The 24,820-nt window shown below is 35.9% G+C and overlaps 1 protein-coding gene across 1 annotated transcript; it reads left to right on the top strand.

Annotated features, from left to right (window-relative positions):
• Positions 1–246: 246 nt before the first annotated feature.
• On the top strand, positions 247–24,820 carry LOC108754118 (collagen alpha-1(IV) chain). Its single transcript, XM_018496194.1, has 27 exons — positions 247–398; positions 1,217–1,259; positions 9,412–9,562; positions 10,029–10,289; positions 10,623–10,978; positions 11,254–11,388; positions 11,470–11,577; positions 11,847–12,068; positions 12,173–12,361; positions 12,456–12,518; positions 12,701–12,865; positions 13,026–13,328; positions 13,406–13,789; positions 15,088–15,294; positions 15,398–15,566; positions 15,684–15,811; positions 16,080–16,518; positions 16,703–17,052; positions 17,186–17,452; positions 17,533–17,704; positions 18,025–18,270; positions 18,481–18,846; positions 19,226–19,441; positions 19,855–20,226; positions 21,068–21,239; positions 21,913–22,027; positions 23,616–24,820. Exons 1-27 carry the CDS (start codon positions 379–381, stop codon positions 23,871–23,873), a joined length of 5,877 nt encoding a protein of 1,958 aa, XP_018351696.1. The 5' UTR covers positions 247–378; the 3' UTR covers positions 23,874–24,820.

Here is a 24,820-nt window from a genome sequence, read left to right as displayed (position 1 = left end):
AAGAAGACAGGGAAAGAGGGGCGATCCCCCGTCGACATCGGGGAAAACGAGCGAACCGAAGCGAGAGGCCTGAACGCGCGGAACGTCGCCCGTCGCGGAAGGCCGAGAGAAGGCACTCTCTTCTCGGCCCGGTCCTTTCGGCGGAGGAATTCTAGCTGGCGTGGCTCGGCGCGACCGCCGCCTCCACCTTCCTTCCTTCCCTCCACCCGGAGTCCTCCATTCAGAGACCTCCCTGGATGGGACGGTCCGCACACACCATCGGTCTGCTCGGTGCCCGGTTCTGCGCGATATTTTGTGACTGCCTGTCTGTGCGGTGCTCGGTGCTTTAGCCTGTGCTTCCTCGGCTCCCTAGACCCATCGAGGAATAGGGAGGTCGACATGACCCGGTTGGGATTGCGGTGAGTCTCACGTTGATCTCATTTTTTCCCTCGATTCCTTCGTCTCGCGTTACACCGATTCCTTCCTTCGATCAGATTTCTACAACCGCTACTTCCTCTTCGTCCTCTCATTACCTCTTCTTCCTCTTCTTCGTCTCTTTCTCCGTCCGCCGGGTGTTTCCTTTCCGATTCATTTTTGTTTTTGGCTCGTCGCCGGACGGCCTGATCGCGCCGATCTCGCTCTGTCCTACGGAGGGGATAGTTTCACCCCCGTTGCGCGCGGGCTGCCGCGGAAAGGTGAGAGAATCCCCCCAAGGACGATCGCGAGAAGCGAACTCGCGTGCGCGCAGGAGATCGTCCTCCCGGAGTAGCTTCGACGCAGCCGCGGTCCTGTCTTCCGCGTTTTTCATCTCGCTCGCGCGAGTTTTTTTTTCTTTTTCCTTCCCTGTATCAAGTTCCTTTACCTCGGTGACGAATATTTACTCCACTTCCTGTCCCAGTGACGTTGGATCTCCACGAGCGGTCCCTTACGAAATCGTTCGCTTCGCATTTTGACTCTTTCGGACGAGTTTAATATCAGGTCCACTTAAGTGATGCGCAGAATATTTATCTTTTTTTTTTTTTCAAGTAATATCGCAAAAATGTAAATTTTAAAGTTGTTGGAATTTACTTCCAAAAGAATCGAGTGTAACGCAAAATTTTTGTTCAAATAAAGATTTATGCCGCTTTCCTATCTTTTTTCCTACGGCTTTTTCACTCTTCCATTTAGTTCCTTTGTGTAATTCAACGATATCTGCAATATTTATCGGAATAATATCCCGGCGCAATTCTGCTTTCAGATTCGTCGCATTCGCAGTCTGCCTGGCCGGGATTGTTAGTGGGGTATGTAAAAGCTCTTGATTTTCTTTTTAACGCGTGTCTGTGGAAGTATCAAATGTCGTAATAACATGTATTATATCAGAATTTTTCTTATATTTTGTAAATCTATTTTTCCTTCGAAAAAAAGAAATATGTGGTCTTATCCTAAGTAGACTAATAAAATCTAGTCACGCTATTTTTATATTTCCAATGTGTCGTACTTGCTTGATTCTTTGCGATACAGTGTGATTTTAGTTATATTATCGAAAATTATCATTCACGATCGGATCGGACAAAAGTAGATGAGCATCGATATTATAATTTCGATCGACAGCCTTTCAACAGATCGCGAGAAATAATTGCGCGCCATTCGGGAAAAATCAAGTCAAGATCTGCGAATATAATATGTTGTGTTCACGTTGTTGATACGTAATGCGATCTTGCGGTATATTGCGCTTGTGCGACCGGTTCGACCTGCTCGCTCATTATTTAGTTGGTCCATTCATCAGTGCGATAGCACGCGTGTGTGCACTCTCGAGTATGCACGCGCTTCCGACGCATAACTAGTGCATCCCAGTGCATTCTCAGCACGTGCATCCGAGTCGCGTTGCGATTTCGTTATTCGCTGAGAGTAGCTAATTCTGAAAACTTGAAAAGGGTCGCGTTTCAAGTCGACGGGATCGTACCTTGCTGTCATAAATCTCGGAAGCGCGTGAGATCTGAGAACACCGAACTCCTATGAAGAGATATTTTATTTATCACAATCGCAGCACGTGTGCACCCACGCACAGTCTCATTTTTCCTCGATAGAGAGATGTTTTTTTAAAATAATCTCAACTTCTCACGTTTCAATTCACAGTTCACCGCCGATATGTTAAGATTAGAGATGATATCGCCCGATATATGATGTAACGAAGGATAAGAAATGACGATGATCGAACTTTAATTCTTCGGAGAGTCTTCGTATCGTTGGATTCTGGTTGAGGATATAGTATTTTGCATCTCGTCGGAGTGCTGTTTCTTTTGATAATTTCGGGTTCTCTTACACGTGCAAGTTTTAAGCACAAAAATGGTACTTTACGCTACGCATTGCACTTCGCTCGTATAGGAAATGTCATAAAAGGAAGGGGTAGGGAGGGGAGGTTCATCTAAGTGGCGGAGTCTGTATTTTAAGCGCGTTACATACTACTACTCGGTGATAAGAGTCGTTTTATGGAAAATTACCAAGACGTGTGACAAATATAGCGGTGATTGTAGAGAACGTAATAAAAGTGATGAGAATTTCGCTAATTCGAGCTACGCTAATCAATCCCTGTATCGCGCTTGTAAATATGCGAAATTTAAGAAGACAATAGATAGTAATCAGATTTGTTTATTTATTATTCGATTATGCAATCTAATATCTGACTTTTTTATTATTATTACAAGAAGTATAACAATTTTTTTTTAATATTGAATTTTTTATCATTGATGTATACGTGTTCCAAGAATGTTACTCATATCCTATTAAAAATATTATTAAAATCAACTTGGCCGGCTTTAATGTTGATCAAATAAGAGACTCAAGCTTTGAGCAGTACCATACATATTTATTTATTTAGAATTGATTCTTCAGCGACCATTCAGGATAAAAGTGTTTGTCGGACATTTAGAATCGACGATGATTTTTAGAAAAACGCTAAAATTTTCTAAAACTTGATAATTTTCCAATTTTTAAAAATCATTAAAAATAAATATTCAAAATTATTATGAAAATCGAATTCTATTCATTCATTCTATCAAGTCTCACAATTAACGTATGTCACTTTCGCTGGAAATGGTAATGCCCAACTATCAGATTCTCCTTCTGTCATATCTATTCGCGCCGCCCTTTCGCAACCTTTCTTCGGCCTAATTCCTTGGAATGCTCGGCAGCTGAATAACATAGTAGGAAGCATTAGGGTTCCGTTTGTGAAATGACGTCAGCAGGATTCTTCTGCATACTCTAACACGTGATGTTTATACTAAACTATAATTTATACTAAACTATAAATTCTTTCTCTCTCTCTCTCTCTCTCTCTTTCTCTCTCTCTCTCTAACAAGTTATACCAATATACACGATCTGTAAAGATTGTGAAAAAAGTAAACGAATTATTGCTTATTTCAACAGTCTCCTACCAAATATACAAAAAGCTATTTAAGCATCCCGGGTTCACAAGATTTGAAGTCGATTGATTTTTAGGATCGTTTGATTTGATATCTATTAGATTTTCTATTGATCTTCGAAAGAAAACGACATTTTATTAATGCAGCGTTGATAAAACGTTGATCTTCTCGATACAACGTTGATAAAATGTCGATCTTCTTCGAAGATCAATAGAAAACGTAGTCGATATCAAATGAAACGATCCGAAAAATCAAACGATATCGATTTGATTTCGACTTATGAACCAGGGCATTCACAGAAATGGCATCTAACAGACATCCTAGTCTTTCGAGATGATTCTCTCATAAACCTAGATAATCAAGACATGCGGATCGTTTCAAAGATGGGTAAGTAATAAAATCGCCGGACGATTCACTATACCTTCGTAGCTCCGGTCCGATCTTCTGCATTCTCGTTATAAGCCCACCAGTGATTTTTTTAAATACTTCCTCGGGCGGCACAGGAACGGGAAGGTGTTAGATCCGAAATAGGGCAGTCGTCTCTTACTGACCAGTCCGCCTACGGCGCCGTAACTGTGCTCGCTGTAATTTTATTACCACCGCCACGTACGCGCACGTGTACACGCACCGTACACGCGAGCCAGCTTATTAGTCACTACTGGAAATAGTCGGCAATTGAGCGCGCTCGGGACTTGATTTCCTCGAGTCTCGCAGACTCGTCGGAGGAACCGTGGGGGCGCACTGGGTTAAAACACCACCGTCTCCCCCCCGCCCCCCCGTTTGCACCTGTTTTCCTCATTCCTTGCGCGATTTCGCTTTCGCTCGAAAATTTCTCGCGTAATAAAACGCACATGGAGAGAAATATCCCGTTGTACAAAACATGAATCTCGCTAATCGGCAGTACTTCGTCGCGTAGGCGTAAGCTGTGCCACGCAGGAATTAGCGATTGTTTGTGACATCGGAGCACAGTTGACATCTGAGATTTGGAATTCGAAGAACAGCACGTATTCTCAACGAAATTTCTTTCTTTCTGATACCCCACTACTCGCACTACTTTGATAAGTTAAATGATGAGAATGAAAAATATCTATAGATAATTCGCGATGTAATTGTCATTAAATTAAACGTTAATGATGATATTAAAAATGACAAACTATATTTAACGAACTATATTTAAGTTTTTAAAAATTTTTTGTATAAAAAATTTAATTGAAATTATATCACTTTATTAATCGATATTAATGCGATTTTCGGAGAAGATTTTTCAAAAGAGTCATTAAAGATTCAATAAAGATTAAGAGAAAGTTTGTAATTTTTTATTACATAAAAACGACAATCTACATTTATTTTCATTTTATTATCTACAGTCAACGAATTCTGTATCGGCGATTTTGACTTATTAATTAATTGAATTGCAAATTTCTTCGTGTCCCTCTATACGTCCCTCTATTATCCCCCGATAAATTCCCCGCTTGCTTTAACGAGGCAGATTAAAATCGGCGGACGCATCGGAATCCCGTCATCCGACGCTGCATTTATGCTCATGAATACGCGTCGGTGCCGCCTCGGGATCAGAAAAAATCTCGAGTAACGAATTAGCGTATACCCCGTCCCACGTAGAGTTAACGTCAGCGTTGGCCGCGGTCGTTAAGCACGCCGGACTCGAATGTGACGGCAAAAGATGAAAAAGAGACGCGGGCGGGCCGAGACGCGGTGCAGAAAAAGAAGTAGAGGACCGAGAGACGAGAAGAAGGGAAGATGAAGAAGAAGGTCGTCGGTGAGGGGAGGAAAAGGGGGGGGGACACGCAGCCATCGCGGTCGGTCACAATATACTTCGCGTTGCGTAATCGCGGATTCACGAAGGCGGCCGAGATAGGCGATAAAAGGGACAATTCTTGAACCGTCACGAAAAGATATCTCGTATCTAAAATAAGAGAATTGGGTTAAGCGATTTCGTTAAACGAAATTGCTGCTGACCGTCGTGGATCGTTCCTCGCACGAACGAATTTCAATCAGCAGTCGGTTTCGTAGGGTCGTTTGCTTCTTCAGTCAACGGTCTCTCAACTGCCGCTTATCCATCGTCAGTCGTCGGTGTAATGGCTGCAAATCGATCGATCAGTATCGGAGCCTTGATTTTGCTCGAAGGACGTTAACCCGACCTGGTCACGGTGTTGCGTCATGCGTTGCAAAGTTAATGTGCATGATTTTCAACCTGGACCCCGTTTTTTCGTAGCGAATAAAGTTCTTCGCTTAACGCGAAAATATGAGGTTGCACTTTTAAAATTCTGTACGTAAAAGAGAGAATCCTTTCGATAATGAAGATATTAACTTTTTTTTAATATACAAAATGACCTATTAGGTATCAATGAATTTAAAGACAATTTTTTTATTATAACAAAAACGTCGTTTTTTCACAATTCTTTCCGTAAAATGTCTTGTTACCTTTCTATAATTTCTTTAACATTTTTAATAATTTATTTACAATTTAAAGATAATTACCTAAATGTATAACTTATTTTATACATAAAATTTGATAAACAAATCGCATTTGGTCGCCATACTTCATCTCTTTCTTGTAAACACTTCACAATTGTGAAATATGTTCCAATCATCATTTGCTTCGATACTTTTCATAGAAACACGTCGTTATAATATAAGAGAGCGGCTCGTTGCGCGCGATTCATATCCGAAATTGAAAGTGCTAAGCAACTTCCTAATCCGTCATCATCAGCTCGACCTGTCAGTTATCATCTGCATAAACCATGAATCGTGTAACATTGGACAAGATAATTTCACGGTTTGCAGATTCGCTGCGTGATGCTCTATCTATAGGGCGGTCGATTCATTGTTAAACGAATGGATTTATCATTGAGACGAAACCTCCACCCTCTCATCGCTTTCCTTCCTCTAGTTAAGTTTACCGGCCGACACGAGTAATTTCGCGCACAGCTTTGATTTCTCCTTCCCTTTTTGCGCGATTTGTACAAGTAATGACGTATGCAATGAGCGTGCAATAAGTCAGATTTGATTGATAGAGAAAAAGAGAGAAAGAGAAAAGGGAGGGAGGGAGGGGAGGGAGGAGGATATACAGATAAAGCATTTATTAATGTTCAGAACAAAGAAAAAATAGCAATGAGTACAAAAAGAGAAAAATAAGATTGAAAATAATACAATAAATAAAAATGATAATAATAATAAGAACATACAGATAGGACAAAGAAAAAGATAGGACAAAGCAATAAATACAAAAAAAAGAAAAAAAAGAATGAAAATAATATAATACAATAAATAAGAATGATAATAATAAAAATAATAAAGAAAAGAGGAGGAGAGGTGGAAAGAAAGAGAGAAGGAGATAGAATCGAATTTCATGCTGCTTTGACGCGAACTGTTTGTGCGATATATATACCTCTGTATCACCGGACTTCATGATGGATTAAATCCACTTGAATCGAAATTAGATCGAAATTAGATCCAGGATTAATGCTCAGTGAATAATTAATCTACGATGCAAGATAATTTGAGAGGAATCCTAATTTGCGACACTTTGCAATAAGAGAATGTTTAAATACGATTCCTTTTATGAGATGGAATCGATTAGTTTTTATTTTTAACTATTTATTAAATTACAGATTTGTCTTAAGTATTCTATTTGACTGTTGGTTATTCTCGAATAAGCAATTTAAGGATAAAATAATAAGATTCGAGGATAATGCCTGCGTTCAGCAAAGAAAGCTGGTTTATAACTGTAAGATTTTTTGATATGATTTATTTATACATTTAAATGCAGAAACTGAAGGCAACACCAATTATATTAAAAAATTTTAAAGCAATTACAAAGTTGCTTTCTCTGCTGAACGCAGTTATTGGTTTACATATAATCTTAAGGTTTCCTTTTCTGATATTTTTGATTACAAAATCTATTTCGTACACGACATCTTTAAATTGTAACCTAGAATAAATCTCAAGTCTGGAATTAAAAAGTTCACAAATGTGTGATTGTAAATTGCAATCTTTACCACATGAGATTTGGAGTTCTTTGTATAAAAATTGTATAAAAATTTTCAACTCTCGCGCTTGCAATCAGTCATTCGATTTGGGCTTTAGTGATTTCTTACATCTACGCGACTGCTGGTCGTTGTTTCGAATCTCATGGTTGCACGTAGATGAATGAAATTTTAAAAGGGCACTATCTTCGTTGTCTCTCTATCGCCGTACGTGGTGCATGTGCGGCACAGACGCGCAGCCACTCCGAGGGCGGTACGTCATCTCGGAACGATAACCGGCTATCTCCCCGTGCTTCCTGTCAGCGCGTGCCATCCTCGAGAATATACGAAAAAAAAGGACAAAAACGTGAAAACGAGGGCAAGACAATGACTTTCTGAGAAAATGATGACGCATTTACCGCAAAATCTGTACACGCTCACTGCGTAGCTGCAGAACGTTTTTTTTTGCAGGCGAAAACCCACACTTGTCTTTTTCTTTTCATTAACTGTGAAGGCCATAATTTCAGTTCTTCACTAAATAATTTCGCACAATTTCATTTTAATTTGATTTACTTCTTGTAATATTTAAATGTCGTTATTATTATACAAAACTAAAGATAATTATACAAAGGAACTAATAAATATATTACATTTTTATCAAGTTATTAAGTAGATTCGATTTTATTATTTTGGTCAATATATATATATATATTACACTATATATATAATTTCAAACTTTTTTCAATATTAATTGAATAATACATGAGATGAAATAATATATAATTATAATTATTTATAGTATTATTAAATTATAATACTTTAACAATATTGATGAAATAATATATGCATAATTAGAAACAACATGATATAATCTATTAGCTCTTTTATATAATTTTGTGCAAATGCAGTCTTTAAATTTAAGTAAATTAAAAGGCCATAACTCATACTTATCATTTTTGAAAATCTAATTAATTAAGGTTTCGACTGGAATTTTATTATTTTTTTAAATTATTCGTTTTTATCTAAACTAAGCGCATTAATGTTGCGTTTTTTCTAGCTGTAAAACAAGGTTTTTAATAATGCGCAATGTTCCGATCTGATAACATAATTAATCCTGCTTGAAATGGTCGGTAAGAGTAAAAAATGAAGGAAGAAAGGAACAGTGAACATTAGAAGTAACCACTAACGCCATGGCGGTTTTATCTTCTCTTCAGACTCGTACAAACGGTCGATAAAGTAGCTCTTTTTGTATCATCGTACTCGCCATGAGGCTTTAAGAACAATGCACTCGGTGGATAAAACGTAAATCTTAGCCACACGAAATCATTAAACGCGAGCTCGTTAAAAATTTATGGCCACGTCGTTTGTGTCATAGAACGCATGTCTATAAATCTACGAAGAATAATTTTAATAAGTGCACACGAGGCTATCTTTAACGTTAATCATTATTCACATGAGTTTCTGAGAATAATTCCGCTGTAAAATCCTCTTAAAATTATGATCAAGATACATACAGTAATTAATTTTATGAGCGATATTAGGTGCGCTTAATTTAAATTTATATTGTTATATTAACATACATATCAAGAAATATATAAATAAGTATGTACAGTTTTTTGTTATATAGAAATAAATTAAAACCTATATTTACTTTTCTCGCGTAATAAGATTCTTTAACTTCAAATTGATTCTGAATGCAAAGTTTGAGACACTCTGTAATAATTATAATATCTTGAATAATGTATGAATTAACAAATTCAATTTATCTTTCCAACAATTTTCAACGGAAAGTGTTATATTCACTTACTTTTCTATTTTTTTTTTTAAGAAAATAAATCTTTTAAAAACTTACAGAAAATAAATTTATTACAATAAAATTCGTATTTTCTAATGTTATAAGTTTGACAGACGATTTGTAACTCGTTTTCATCATGTACCTGTACCTTTTACACAAACGTGATATCGCATTTTATTGATCGCACTGATGCTCCAGTACTTTTCCGATTCCATTTATGGAGCTTTTCATTCTCGAATATTTGTTTTAGCAATTAAATCACACATCATGGCCGAATCCACCGCCGGTCGTGCCGCTGGAACGAGGTGATATCGGAAGGCCTACAAACGGTAGCGATGATGACTACGGCAGTTCGCCAGATTTCAAATATTTAGGCAAAGGGTTTATTACGGACAACGAAGGTACTTGGACAACATGCCGCCTCATGCTTTTCGCTGCTATGATTTATGTGAGAAATAGGAGGAAGTACAATAATTACGTCCTTCTTTCCCATCCAGCATCCTTATGTCATCCGACAATATAAAAACTGGATTGTATTGTAGATTTTACGATAGGGATGTTGCATCTTCATAATTATATTTTTTATTCAATTAGTTATAAAAGATTTTTTATGAAGAACATATTTGTTAAGCTAATTAATTTTATGTAAAAGGACATAAGTTTGTAGAGTTAAAAAACGGAATATACTTAATATGCTTCGATACCGTTTCGTGCAGACAATTCATCTTCGAGCGGACTATCAATTTGCGTCGCGTGCAACGAATCATTTTTTCGTTCCCTAAAATTTGGTAGTATTCGTAATAGGGATAAATGTCGGAAACAACTATCAGAAATTCCGACATTACGTTCGTTAATTGGCATGTCTAGGATACGAGGATGCGGAAAGGCGGAACGGCAGTTTCACGTCTGGTAATTACAATCCTGACGAAAGGGCCTATCCCCCATTCTTTTGGAACAGAAACAGAAGCGATCCTCATGGTCAATCTTCCTCGGGCCGATTTCCTTACGATAGAGCATCGCCGGGCTATGACAGATATCCTGACAGTGGCGGCACTCTAGGATCGGGAATTGATGAAAATCGACCAGGCGATTACTTCGATAGTCACGGCGATTACGATACATACAGTGGTAATCAATTTTGTTCTTGCAAATTATGGAAAATAAGCGTTTCATTTGAGATCGGTATAAGAAAAATATTTTAAATATTTATAATATTACAGAAAAAATGTATATAGGAAACATTTGTAGTTCAAAATATTATGAAATTAAATTAATTTTTTGATAAAAATGTTTTTTCTTTCTATAATTTTTAACATTTAAAAAATAATGCACACTATATAAATTTATAAAAAAAAATACTTTCAGTAGAAATATGTACGTAGATATTTAATTTATCATTTCAATAAATCTTTCAATAAATCGCTCGGATAATTTTAATTCGATCGTGATTTTATTTTATAGGTGCCGGTGAAAGTGAGCGAGGAGGAGGTTCTTATAATTACGGTCAAGGAAGTTCTGGTGATACTTATAGTAGTAGTTATGGAGGAACTTATGGTGCGAGAGGTGCGGATTCCTATGGTCGTGGAAGCGGAAGTGCTTATGATGGGAGTCGCGGAAGTGGACAAGTTTACGGCGGCAGTCGTGGAAGCGATGACGCTTACGGTGGTCGTGGCCGCGGTTATGGGGGTTACGGTGCCGCTGGAGATGACGAGAATTATCCGAGCAATTACCAGGTGGTACCCATGCCCGGAGCATCGCGAAACTGCACCGGATCAGGATGCTGCGCGCCCAAATGTTTTGCCGAGAAGGGATCACGGGTTGGTTCAAAAATTGATAATAAAATATTAAAGCGATAATTATAATATTCAAACGTGAACTTTGCGAAAATGGATAATCTTGCATTTCATTTTATTACAGTTCGCAAACAATCTTTGTATATGCTTCATAAGGATATTTTTATTCGTTATGAACATTCTTTTATTCTTACGATAGATTAAAAATATCTATGTCCTTTTGTGCCAACAACTAATAGCATTACACGTGATTTTCTAGAGTTTTAAACGCTTAATTTATTGTAATATACTCACTTAAGGGACCACCAGGAATAATCGGACCGCAAGGACCTAAGGGACAACGCGGATTTCCAGGAGCAGAAGGCCTTCTAGGATCCAAAGGTGAGAAGGGAGATCCTGGTCCACAAGGTCCACACGGTGCAAAAGGTGACAGAGTACGTATTTTTAATAAAATTATAATATTATGTTGTATTACAATTTTTTCTCTCTAAAAATATAATTTTATATTATTAAAGGGAAAAATGGGTATGCCTGGTTTTCCCGGTATAAACGGTGTACCTGGTGTACAAGGACCTCCAGGCTCTCCTGGCGTTCCCGGTCGTGATGGTTGTAACGGAACGGATGTAAGTATTGTGTATATTTTGTACAAGTCATGAAAATTTTAACGTAATTACATTTCTTAATTTGCTTAATTTGTACTTATTATTATCAGATACATGTTTTAAATATAAAAATACGAAAGTTATAAAATTGAAGAGATATTACAAATAATTCATACATAAGATTATCATATTAATAATTATCTTCTAACAATTTTATTAAAAATGATTATAAGTTATTATTATAATCATAGTTATTATTATACATCATAATTTATATACTATGTTTTTAGGGTGAACGTGGTCGTGATGGTGTACCTGGAGAACCAGGACCTCGTGGTCTTCGAGGTCTACCTGGATCTAAAGGAGAAAAGGGTCAACCAGCGTACGCTGGTGCTTTTCCAGTGGGTCAAAAAGGTGAACCTGGTATGGACGGTGTAAGAGGGCCTCCCGGTCCTCCTGGTTATCAAGGAGAACGCGGTCTATCTGGTCCGAAGGGTGAACGAGGCCCCTACGTAAATATCGCTCAAATATTATCCGTTGAAGTGTAGCTGCCTCTCCAAAGTATTTCTATACATTATTATATTATATGTAATATATTTGATATATGTAAATTCAGGGTGCCCCTGGCATACTAGGTCCTAAAGGAGAAAAAGGAAACATGGGTCTTGGGTTTGAAGGATTAAAGGGAGATAAAGGTCAAAAGGGTGAACCAGGACCTCCGGGTTCAACTGCCCCCATTATGCCATTCGAGGGAGTCTCGGAAGTCACAGGTCCACCTGGAGAACCAGGTTATAAAGGAGATAAAGTACGTAGAAAAATATTATCGCGGTGTTTCTGCATTATATTATTGTATGTAAAATTATATACTAACTAAAATAATATTTATAATATATTAATAGGGTGAAATGGGACCAGAAGGACAAAAAGGAGAAAAGGGTCTTCCAGGAGCTCCAGGAATTCGTGTAAGTACATTAATTATAAAAAGAATGTTAACCACATACATAAACACGAGTATCAGATATATATATATATATATAGAATATACATAAAATATACATATAATCTTTTATAATTTTAATAAAACAAATTAGTATTATTAAGTTATTAAATTTTACAAAAATAATTGATCTTTTTTTTACTTTAGGGTAGAGATGGTTTCTCTGGACCTCCTGGACCTCCTGGACGAAAAGGTGATCGAGGTATTGACGGATTGGAGGGACTTTCTGGACGACCCGGCAAAAAAGGAGAACCCGGTCGAGATGGAATGATGGGTGTTTCAGGTTTACGAGGACCTCCCGGACCACCAGGAGTAAATTTTTTTTTCATAAAATTAATATGTATAATTAAAAATAACTCTTTTTTTTATACATTATTCTTTGACGTTTACGTAATATGTAAAGTAAATATGTAAATCAAATCTAAAGAAATGTCATTTTAAAATTAAAATTTTATTGAATATCGCATCGTAGGGTGGTAAAGGAAGACCTGGACCACCAGGTCCGAAAGGACCACGTGGTTTTCCAGGACCTACTGGACCACGAGGAGCAGACGGTTTTCCAGGAGATCCAGGACCGAGAGGACCCATAGGTTTACAAGGAGGTCCCGGCTCAAATGGAATTCCAGGTCCAGAAGGTTTGCCAGGAGAAAAGGGTGCAAAGGGTGAACCTGGCTTGACCGGATTCCCCGGAGGTCCAGGACCACGTGGATTTGATGGACCACCCGGAGCAGTGGGACCTCGAGGACCGCCAGGAGACAAAGGATTCTCTATAATGGTAAAGTATATGATCAGATCTTTCAACTATTATATTGATTATTAAAAAAAATAATTAAGTTATTATGCCTGGCGTAGGGACCAAAAGGAATGGATGGAACGCCTGGCTTAGATGGAGAGAAGGGCCAAAAAGGCGAACGGGGTTACGCGGGGGTGCGTGGTCGACCAGGAGATTCTCTAGACGGTATTCCAGGAGCACCGGGTGCACCCGGTGAACCAGGAGAAGCTGGAGCACCAGGAAGAGACGGTGTACCAGGTCTTTCTGGAGGGCCTGGAGAGAAAGGAGATATCGGCGGTCGTTGTATAGATTGTATACCGGGATTACGGGGCGCTAAAGGAGATCGTGGTTTTGATGGTACGCCTGGACTTACTGGTCCTCGAGGGCCACCTGGAGAACGCGGTTTCCCTGGAGAAGCTGGAGTGGATGGTTTGCCAGGCACAATCGGACCTCCAGGACTACCGGTATGTTAATATCGTTTTTATTAATTTGTTTTTCCATTTTTTATATATTTATCTTGTCAGACAATATTTCGAGTATGTCGATATAATTTTTATATGCGTTTCATTTTTTGTATTCTTACAATAACATACGCATTAAAATTAAGAATTTTACAATTGCAATTGTAATGTATTGTATTTTAATAAAAAATAATTATTAAATAGAACAATAATTATTAAATAGAACAATAATTATTGTTAAAAGACTCCTTAATATTGAACAAATTAAAGACAAGAATGTAAGAGAAAGTAGGAGTCAGTGTGGTACTTCGTGCGCAAATATAACAATGGATATGTTTAAAAGCCTATTTTAAATATAAAAGTGTATAATGTCCGTATAATGTTCGTATGTGTTTCGACTTACTTGAAGTCATTCTCAACAGAATTGAACATCATAATTCTATCTTGTGCATCAATCATGGTGCCAACCATCCAACATATCAAAGAGATTCATCTCAATTTACTGATTAGAAAGAAACAAGTAATTCTTATGAAATGAAACTATAATGAGAATAAGAATATCAAAGATATATGTAAAATTATTTTTTATATGTATAAAAAATAACATCGGTGATAACTGATGATAATCGGTATGAGGTTCCCGTTATCACCGATTATTGCTGATATGCGATAATAGCTTGAAGAAAATATACCTGATAACATTGATTTTCCGATGAAGTTTTTTTATCGTTACGTTAACGATACTCATACAATGTCTCAGAGAACAAAATATCTTATAAAAAATACTAATATGATTAATAAAGTAATAAAAAGAACTTAGCATCTAACAAAAAAATCATATAGTTTACGATCTCTTTTGTTAACAATATTTCATTTTCAGATAAATTTACACACACACACGCGCGCGCGCATGCACAAACACAAACACAAACACATACATAATATAAATATCTAATAAAATGCACGACACATAGAAATTATAAACAGAATTCTTTTCTGAAATCTATTGTCAATTATATAGGTTATATCTAAAGGTAATATTTAAAGGTTTTTTAAGCAAATCTGTAAAAATAAAAAAATAAAAGTAGCTTCTGTGGCTTTTTATATATTAATTGTTTGAAAAGATAGAATATTTTTTATTTATACCTGAAAAATAATTTTAAATTTTTATATATTTTTATTTAATATATATTTTGAAATATTTAGAAAATATTTAAAAAATGGATACTATAGAGACATATATCTACGCACTGTAATTGTAAATTGCAAAATAAAAAAAAATGTACCAATTTTTCAATAAGGGAAAAGATGGTATACCCGGTGCTCCAGGACCTCAAGGAGAGCCCGGAACCCCAGCAACTGTGACATGGAATATGCTTAAATTAGAAAAAGGTGATAAAGGAGCGCGTGGAGAGCCTGGTCGACAAGGCCCGCCGGGACCAGAAGGACCTCTGGGAGAAAAGGGTAGACCTGGATTTGAAGGTTTCCCAGGGCTTAAAGGAACGCCAGTAAGATTAATTTCTCAATTATTCTTATTAATTTTAAGAAAACAATCAATATTTTTCTGGCAAATCTTTTTTATATGTCAGATTACAAACTCGTCGCTTTTAGGGAGATCGTGGATTCCCTGGACAAGATGGTGTTCCAGGAAGACCGGGAACGCCTGGACGTAAGGGAGAGAAAGGATTAAGTGTAAAAGGTGAATCTGGAGAACCAGGTCGACCAGGATTTTCAGGACAGAAAGGAGAACCTGGTTTGTACGGACTTAAGGGTGAACCTGGTAAGACTTTGTCAATTCTTTAAAAAAATTTTATTTATTATTTATCTTGAAAATGTAAAAATATGTTATATATGTTTATAAATATACAATCAACATTATTTTTATATCTTTAACTAGGTCAATGTCCACCACTCGACCTAATGAAAGGCTTCAAAGGTGATCGAGGTTTAACTGGAGACAAAGGAGAACCTGGACCACCTGGCAGAGATGGATTATCTGGTGATAAAGGATTGCAAGGTTTCTCGGTAAGTATATTTCTAAAGAAAACTTATGAAGAAATATTCCCTTTTATCAGAACTATTTATGTATGATAAATATATGTAAATTTTTTTATAAATAAAATTAATTACTGAGTTTTATTAATAATTTAATTAATAACAGTTATGTCAAAACAATAAATAATAAACTAAATAATAATAATAATGATAAATAATAAACTAAACACATAAATAGTTATTTTATTTGTAAAGAAATATATAATGTCACAACATAATGTTGCAATTTAAAAATCAGGGTCCACCCGGTACACCTGGCCCAATCGGTGCTCCTGGACCTGTGGGTCCAAGAGGTTTACCTGGTCCGCGTGGTGATAAGGGTAATATGGGTCCTATGGGTTTCCCAGGAGAACTTGGTCGAGAAGGACCTAGAGGTTTCCCAGGTGCTCCAGCTCCGAAGGGTGAAAAAGGAGAACCTGGAATATCAGTCAAAGGTAGTCCTGGTCTAACAGGTCCTCCGGGTGAAAAAGGAGAAAAAGGTCTTCCTGGACCACCAGGAAAAGAAGGTCAACGCGGTTATCAGGGATTAGCAGGCTTTGCTGGCGAGAAAGGAGACATGGGCCCACCGGGAATAAATGGTTTGCCAGGAGCACCTGGTGCAAAAGGAGACACAGGTCCGATTGGTCCACCTGGTCCTCCAGGTGTTGCTGGTATTCCAGGCGCGGATGGGATCAAAGGTATAACGTGATAAAGGATTTCATATGTCAGCAATAACTAAGAACATTTATGTAATAATGTCGTTTTATAAAAAAAAATTTTAGAAAATAATTTAAGTTTTATAATTTGCTAGAATTAATAATGTAATAATTATGTATAATGAGAATAATTCTATATTATTAATTGTAATCGTTTAATTTAAAGGTGAACCAGGGTTACCAGGAGAATCAGGTAGAGGGGGTCTCCCAGGATTCCCGGGAACAAAAGGGGATCGTGGTGAACCAGGTATCGATGGACCGAAAGGATATCCCGGCAGACGAGGATTACCTGGTACTGCAGGTAGACCTGGAGCTGATGGTCTTCCAGGTTTAAAAGGCGAACACGGTGACAAAGGTTCAGCAGGATTCCCTGGATTACCAGGTATGGAAGGAAAACCTGGTCGTCCTGGCATATCCGGACTAAAAGGAGATCAAGGACTACCTGGTGTACCTGGTGCGCCAGGAAACATCGGTTACGACGGAATTAAGGGCGATACTGGTCCACCGGGTCTACCGGTAAATATTTTCAATTTTACAATACATAATATTTGTTATACATTTGTTTTATATATATATATAAAATATCGTATTTATAAATATATAAATCATATAGATATAATTATATTATATAATATGTAACCATACACAGGGTAGGAAAGGAGAACCAGGACAAGTCTCAGAGAAAGGACAGAAAGGTGAGCCAGGAATGCCTGGAATACGAGGTCCTTCAGGCCCTCCAGGACGAGATGGTATAGATGGAGCGAAGGGTGAATCTGGAAAACCAGGCATTGGCAGGGACGGATTGCCTGGATTAAAGGGTGAATCGGGTGCACCAGGACGGGATGGATTACCAGGATTCCAAGGTCAAAAAGGTGATACTGGTGTAAGAGGATTCCCTGGAATAAAAGGCGACTATGTAAGTCTCTATAATCAAAAGTATTAAAAAATAGAGAATTTTGTAATTATAATTGCATTTCCCTTTGTTGTTATTATTAGGGTCCACCAGGTATACCTGGAGAACCTGGTCCGCCCGGTATAGATGGACTTCCTGGAGAAATTGGTGAAATCGGACCACAGGGAGTACCTGGTTTCCTTGGAGTTGATGGCGAGATGGGCCCTCCTGGCCGGCCTGGACTCGATGGTATTAAAGGAGACCGCGGTTTACAAGGTAATTACAACGTAGATTTTGTAAAATACCATCAATCACCATTGCAATACTAGTATTATAAAATATAAAAATATTACATTAAAAAAAAATAAAATTGTATTCTCGTAAAAATCACTATCACTATTTTACAATTAATTATTAATATGTTAGATTTATAAAACAAAGAAATCATTAAAGTATCTTAATTATTTTATTCACTCTTGAGTTATTTAATACTATATTATAAACACACACTAGATAATTACTATAATATTTATTAATATATAAAAAACAGATTCATATACGTAAACTCAATCATATCAAACAAAATTAAATTTTAGGACTCGTCGGATTGCCCGGTATTCAAGGAGCAATAGGAGAAAAGGGAGATCGTGGTCCGCCAGGACCTACAATCCAGGTTAAGGGTGAAAAGGGTGAGCCAGGTATTCCTGGATTTTCTGGAGAAAAAGGAGAGAAAGGAAATCAAGGTGTAATAGGAATCTCTGGTTATGATGGTGAAAAGGGCGACAGAGGTGTACCTGGACTTGAAGGATCTCCTGGTCCTTATGGTGCTCCCGGATCTAAAGGTACGTTTTTTATTTATTATATACTATTGCTTTAAATAATAATGACCATATTAATATAAATGTATACAATGAATGTTACAAAAAATATTCAATCAAACTGCAATTCTTTACCTATACTTTAAGTATTAATAAAATAATTGTATTCTATATTTCTATAATTATATTTTTTAATTTAATGCATATTTATAAAGCATTATATGTCTCACATAGGTGAACAAGGACCTGCTGGTATTCCTGGAGTTCCTGGAGTTACGATAAAGGGCGAGAAAGGTTTGCCTGGTCTATTGGGTAAGCATGGTAGAGACGGATTTCTAGGACGACCTGGTGAGAAGGGTGAACCAGGATTGCCTGGTTTGCCTGGACCAAAAGGAGACATTGGTCCTTATGGGCCAGTTGGACCTCAAGGTGAAAAAGGTGATCAAGGGCCGCCAGGTCTGACTGGAGCTCCAGGACGCGATGGCAATCCAGGTCTCGAAGGTGCACCTGGATTATCTGGTGAGAGAGGTCAGAAGGGTGATCAAGGACTACCTGGATTATTCGGTGCCCCAGGACAAAAAGGAGAATCCGGTTTTCCAGGTGCTAATTATTATATTTATTTTTAATTAATTAAAAAACTATTACTACATTTATTTCTAATTAATTAAAAAACTATTACTATATAAATTAAAAATAATTATTAGATAGAGTGAATATTTCAATAATATAATGCAGATAAATGTGTACGCCTTTGAATAATATATTGTACATAAAAGCATTCTTATTAAATATACAATAACTTTAATTTTTAGATAAAGTAATTATAATAAACAAGTAATTATATAAATATTCCATCTAATATTTATTATACTTTTATCATTAAAGCTAATATATTTTTTGTCCGTATTAAAACGACGAAGAAAATCATATTATTATTAATTTTTGAACGACAATATGACGTTTAGTGATTCATTTTTAGGACCAAATGGATTGGATGGACCTCAAGGAGAAAAAGGCGAAAGAGGTTGGGATGGTGTAAACGGTCTACCTGGACCAGTTGGTCAAAAGGGTGATAGAGGATATTCTGGTGCAGTTGGACTAATCGGTGCGGTTGGTTACGAAGGTCAGAAAGGTGAAAAGGGTGAAGACTGTCTCGAACCGCCAATGGGACCTAAAGGAGACCGCGGATATCCTGGTATGTTTATAGTAATTTTTACAAATATCTACATTTTATATATATTTGCTCAGTTTTAAAATAAACAAAGTTCATATTAGTACAAGTATGCACCTAATAAGCAATAAATTTGAATCAAATTACGTTATTAGGGTTGTTGAATTAAATTGTTCAACTCCCATATTTTAATTAAAATTTAAATTAATAATATTGAGTGGCAATCTCTAGAAATAAAAAATAATTACAAGAGAGTCTAATTTGATATTATAAACTTAACAGTGTATGTACGTGCGCAAAGATTTGTTATAAAAAGTATAACGCAAAAAATAAAATGTTCTATTGTATCACTTATTTATCTAGAACATATGCTAAAATATTACTCGGATTTTTTATTATATTAATACGATACATCTGAAACTGTAAATATTTTTTAGGTTCGACCGGACCGCCTGGTCTTCAGGGAGAAAAAGGACTTCCGGGTCCGCCCGGTTTCTCTGGCGTAGATGGCATTAAGGGCGCGCAAGGTTTTATCGGTCCACCGGGACCTCCTGGACTGTCAGGATTACCCGGACCTGTCGGTGCACCTGGTTTACCGGGTCTTCAAGGTCCCGTCGGTGCGCCAGGACTCATTGGCGAGCCCGGTGCACCTTGCGAAACGACACCTGATTATCTTACCGGTATCCTTCTGGTCAAACACAGCCAAAGTCAAAGCGTGCCGATTTGCGAACCAGGCCACATAAGACTCTGGGAGGGATACAGCTTGCTCTACACTGACGGCGATGAGAGAGCGCACTCTCAAGACTTAGGTAAATCTTATTTCTCAAATTATATATCTATTAATATATTAAATTCAATAAATATTTAAAATTTATTACAACAAGAGACTTCATTATTTAATTTCATTATATAATATTAATAAAAAATTGGAATCTTTATCCATCAATAATAAAAATTAATTTATATAATTAGTATTGATAAAATTAAGATGTACTTTTTATTGTTCGTATTGTTAGTATTTTAGATATATTTTTTGTAAATATGCATAGAAAGAGACATAATAACATTTTTTTTATTTAAAATATAATCAACAACATGATATTCTATTCGATCTAAAAATAAATATAAAGTAATTATTGTAAAATGAAGCGCCAACTTCACAACAATATTTTAGATTTTCTTATATTTACTTAGTCGTCTATTTAATACGGACAATAAAAAACAACAATATTTAGAGAAATCTCACTTTTTTTATTTTTATTGTTATAATTTTATCAGATTAGATTCAACTTTACTACGACTTTCTGACCTTATTTTGTATAAACGTAGTTTGTCGGAGATTTGCGCGATTAATCCTGATTATCTGGATTAAATTGTTATGACTCGTGTTTGAGCATTAATAGACACTTAAATTCATTATTCAACGGATTTATATGCATCGCATCACATATTTTCGCACAATTATGGTCTAATTAGCATCGATTAAGCTAACACATATCTGCATTCAGGCCATGCTTGTTTTTTTTCTAAGTCTTGCCCTCAGTGGGAGATATTGCGATCGCACGAGATAATGCAATTTTTTGATCTCAAAGCGATGAAATTCCATTTTTTAACCTAAACAAACTCGTCTCATGAATGATTATAAAACAGGTTATGCCGGCTCGTGCGTAAGAAAATTCTCAACGATACCCTTCCTGTTCTGCGACGTCAACAACGTCTGCCATTACGCTAGTCGTAATGATCGTTCTTACTGGCTATCTACCAATAGACCAATTCCCATGATGCCCGTCGAAGAGACGGCGATAGAAGAATATATCTCCAGGTACGGTTATGCTATTCACTATGCATACTGTGTGTCGCCTAGATTTTTATCGCGAATGCACATAAAGTTTCTGCATTCCTTAGAAAATAGTCATAAAAGCTATACAACGAAACTGAATATTTTTTCAGCCACGCAAATTGTGAGCTGAATTTTATGATATAAAAAAGCGTTTAATTTTTACTATTTGTTTTATCATTAATAATTAAGCATGTTTTCAGTTTTGTTTTTTCGATTTTAAATATTTTTCAACAATTAGGTCTTTATATAGTCTAAATATATAATTGAAGTCTAAATATATAATTGAAATTATAATTAAAAAGTTATATCATACTATTATAGATTTTTATATCTTTGAGTTTTAAATGATGCTGACGCATTATCAAATATATTGATTTAAAAATGTGCAAGATTAGCTAAAATCTAATCAATATACATAATACTGGTTATCGAAAAAACGATGTAAAAACAAATTAATATTTTTATGTCCAATTTCCTATTTCTATTTATTTCCTATTTCTATCTATGGTCATTTTTCTACAAATAAACTGGTCTGTTTGACGTATAAAAATTTTCGGTTAATATACTCTTTAGTATTATGAGAATTTAGACGTTGAAGTCTGATATAGACCATATAGATTTCATTAACGAAACAAATTTCTGATTTCTGCGATAGATGTGTGGTATGCGAAGTTCCGGCCAATGTGATAGCGGTACACAGTCAAACGATAAGCATTCCAGAATGTCCGGCGGGATGGACCGGTCTTTGGATCGGTTATAGTTTTGTAATGGTAAGTAATTTTTCCTATTGCCGTTGCATAGCGTAAGATATAATTTCATATTTTCCATTTAACATTGTCTTTCAATAAAAATAAGTGATATATTTTTTAACTGACAAAATTATCAGTTCTATAAAGCTAGCAGAACCAAATCAGCAAAATCAAGTCTATTGATTTCTGATATTATTTTTCTTTTATTTTGAATTGGTCCTGTCAGCTTAATATTAAGCTAGCATCGCACCGTCACGATTTTTTTCGAAACAGCACACAGTACAAAATTATCATTAATAGTACAATTTAGTACTAAATGAATACTAAAAATTCGGATAAGTCCGATTTGATTCTACTGATTTGGTTCTACTAGCTTTATAGAGCTAAAATCAATGTATCGCTACTATCTTAAATCGATTACATTTTGCTTTAAATCAATTATTATATTAGTTTGAAAGTAGCAATAAAAAAATAGAAATAAAGAAAAAATTAACATCAAATAAATAAATAAAATAAATTAAATTAAACATAAATTAAATAAATTAGATCACACGGTATTAATTTGAACAAACATTAAAATTATATTGTACTAACGGTTGAGAAATGAAAATGTGATGTAATTAAAAAACCTTTCATATATACTAAAAATAAAATTTTTAACAGAACTATTTTTAAAGAAATTAACAAAACAAATTGAATGATCGAATCTATATCAAAAGTACATTAATGTTTAAATGTCTTTTATCAAAAAATTTGTATCTCACACAAAGTAGTATTTTTGTCTTTTATAGTAGTTTTATACAATTATTTTTCTCCTAAATCGTCTAAATTCGGAATTTGCTTCATATTCAGTTAGAAAGCTCACATCAATCATGCTCGAAATAAGGCAAACTTTCATCCCAATGTGCTGTCAGGAGGCAAAGATTTGTCTCTCACTGAAAAAGAGATCCATTTTATTCGAAACGTTCTTTCTTTCTCAACGATTTGACGATATTTGAGTAGCTAATAAATAAGGTAGTTTTCACTAACAATTTCTAATGTTTAACCTTAATTGGCATTTATTCAAACATTTCATTAACTGTAAACTCAAAAATTTTTTTACGTTTTGAAAAATTGTTTGTAAGTGTTTTTCACAACCTTACATAATTTTAAGTTAAACGATCTTATTCCTCGAATTTTCATCTTCAAAATGAAAAAAATCGTTCAATTATATTAACTTTAAACAAAAATACAATAATTTAAAGCACATTGGATCCGCGAATACACTGAAAAGAAATTTATTAATAAGTATTTTGTTTGCACAGTACTAACTAAATATTTACTAAAAATATATTTATTATATTTGATACAAGAATTAATTTGATTTAATAATCAGTTTTTTAAATAAATATTTATTTGCCATAAATGTTTAATTTGTATTATATAATATGTATTAAGATTTAGTAAATTATTTTTTCAATGTGTGTGAATAAAGAAAATTCAAATTCAGTTGTGGTTTTGAATCATTCAACTGGAATTGTAAAATTCTAGTAAAAATGTAAAAATTGGAAACATAAAAATTGGATGCTTAAATATTTATAAAAAAAAAATTTCTTTGCCATCTTTTTAGCATACCGGCGCAGGTTCCCAGGGCGGCGGCCAGTCCCTGTCGAGTCCTGGTTCCTGCCTGGAAGACTTCCGCGCCACACCGTTCATCGAGTGCAATGGCGCCAAAGGACACTGCCATTACTATTCTAATCAGTACAGCTTCTGGATGGTGACCATAGAAGACAGCCAGCAGTTCAGGAGCCCCGAAAAACAGACCCTAAAGGCGGGTAATCTTAGATCCCGAATAAGTCGCTGCCAAGTTTGTATAAAGAATACATAAACGTACGTGCCACCGTTTACACATAGAACACATACATGCACATACGTACACACATACATATACATTTGTAACAACATACACACGTGACGTACATGCAATACACTTCTTTTTCTCCCTTTTTTTTTTTTACATGAGAACCGAAGCGAAACTATCATTACGAATATAAACGAGCGGTGATTGAAACTGATACAATTTCGTCGAGTGCACAGTGTCTCGACATTAGAGATTCCACGCGGAAATGATCTCTGTGTTTATTTGAGATAATAAAAATTCGTTCGATTCGCGCGGGATACAGTTTGTCGCGTTTCCGTAGCACGGAAAATTGAACTCGTCGGAATTGTGCTGGTTCCATTCTCTGATAACAAGGAAGAAAAGAGCGGTAACGTCTCGCGAATGGTACGACAGAACGGAAGTTCAGAAGACATCGTCCGATCCGCGTCGACGATGTTGAGAAATAAAGAGAACGGACGTATCCTTCTCTCCTGTGATTCCCTCTGCCTCAAACGTGTTCCGCAGCCACGTCTTGTCCTCATTATTTCCTGCCTCCTCGCCCCTCGTTGTCAGGACGCTCCCGACGCTCTGGATAGTTTCTTTTTCCGAGAGCCACCCTTCTCATTCGTTATCCGCTCTTTTATCCTCCGCGCTTCCTCTCTTTCGCCATATGTGTTTTCTTCTTTTTTATATGTATAACTATTCAAGCAAGTGCCTTTATAGCGTACTCTATTCTAGCATGTAAAATAATATATATTTATATTCTCTCGTATGAATCTCGTATTGAAGTTATCTATGTTTATCGTATCACCACGGACACTGCCCATATCCAATATGGCACATTTTACATATTGTATATTAATATAAACGATCTTAGCCTGGTAATCGTGTGACGCCAAATATTTAAATAAATAGGTATTTTGCTACGTAGCTAATAAAATTCTATTTTCAAACTT

The sequence above is a fragment of the Trachymyrmex septentrionalis genome, unplaced genomic scaffold, assembly GCF_001594115.1.
Source record: "Trachymyrmex septentrionalis isolate Tsep2-gDNA-1 unplaced genomic scaffold, Tsep1.0 scaffold76, whole genome shotgun sequence".
Classification (NCBI taxonomy): Eukaryota; Metazoa; Arthropoda; class Insecta; order Hymenoptera; family Formicidae; genus Trachymyrmex; species Trachymyrmex septentrionalis.
The sequence above is the reverse complement of the archived record's forward strand: the minus strand, read 5'-3'. Positions and strand labels throughout refer to the sequence as shown.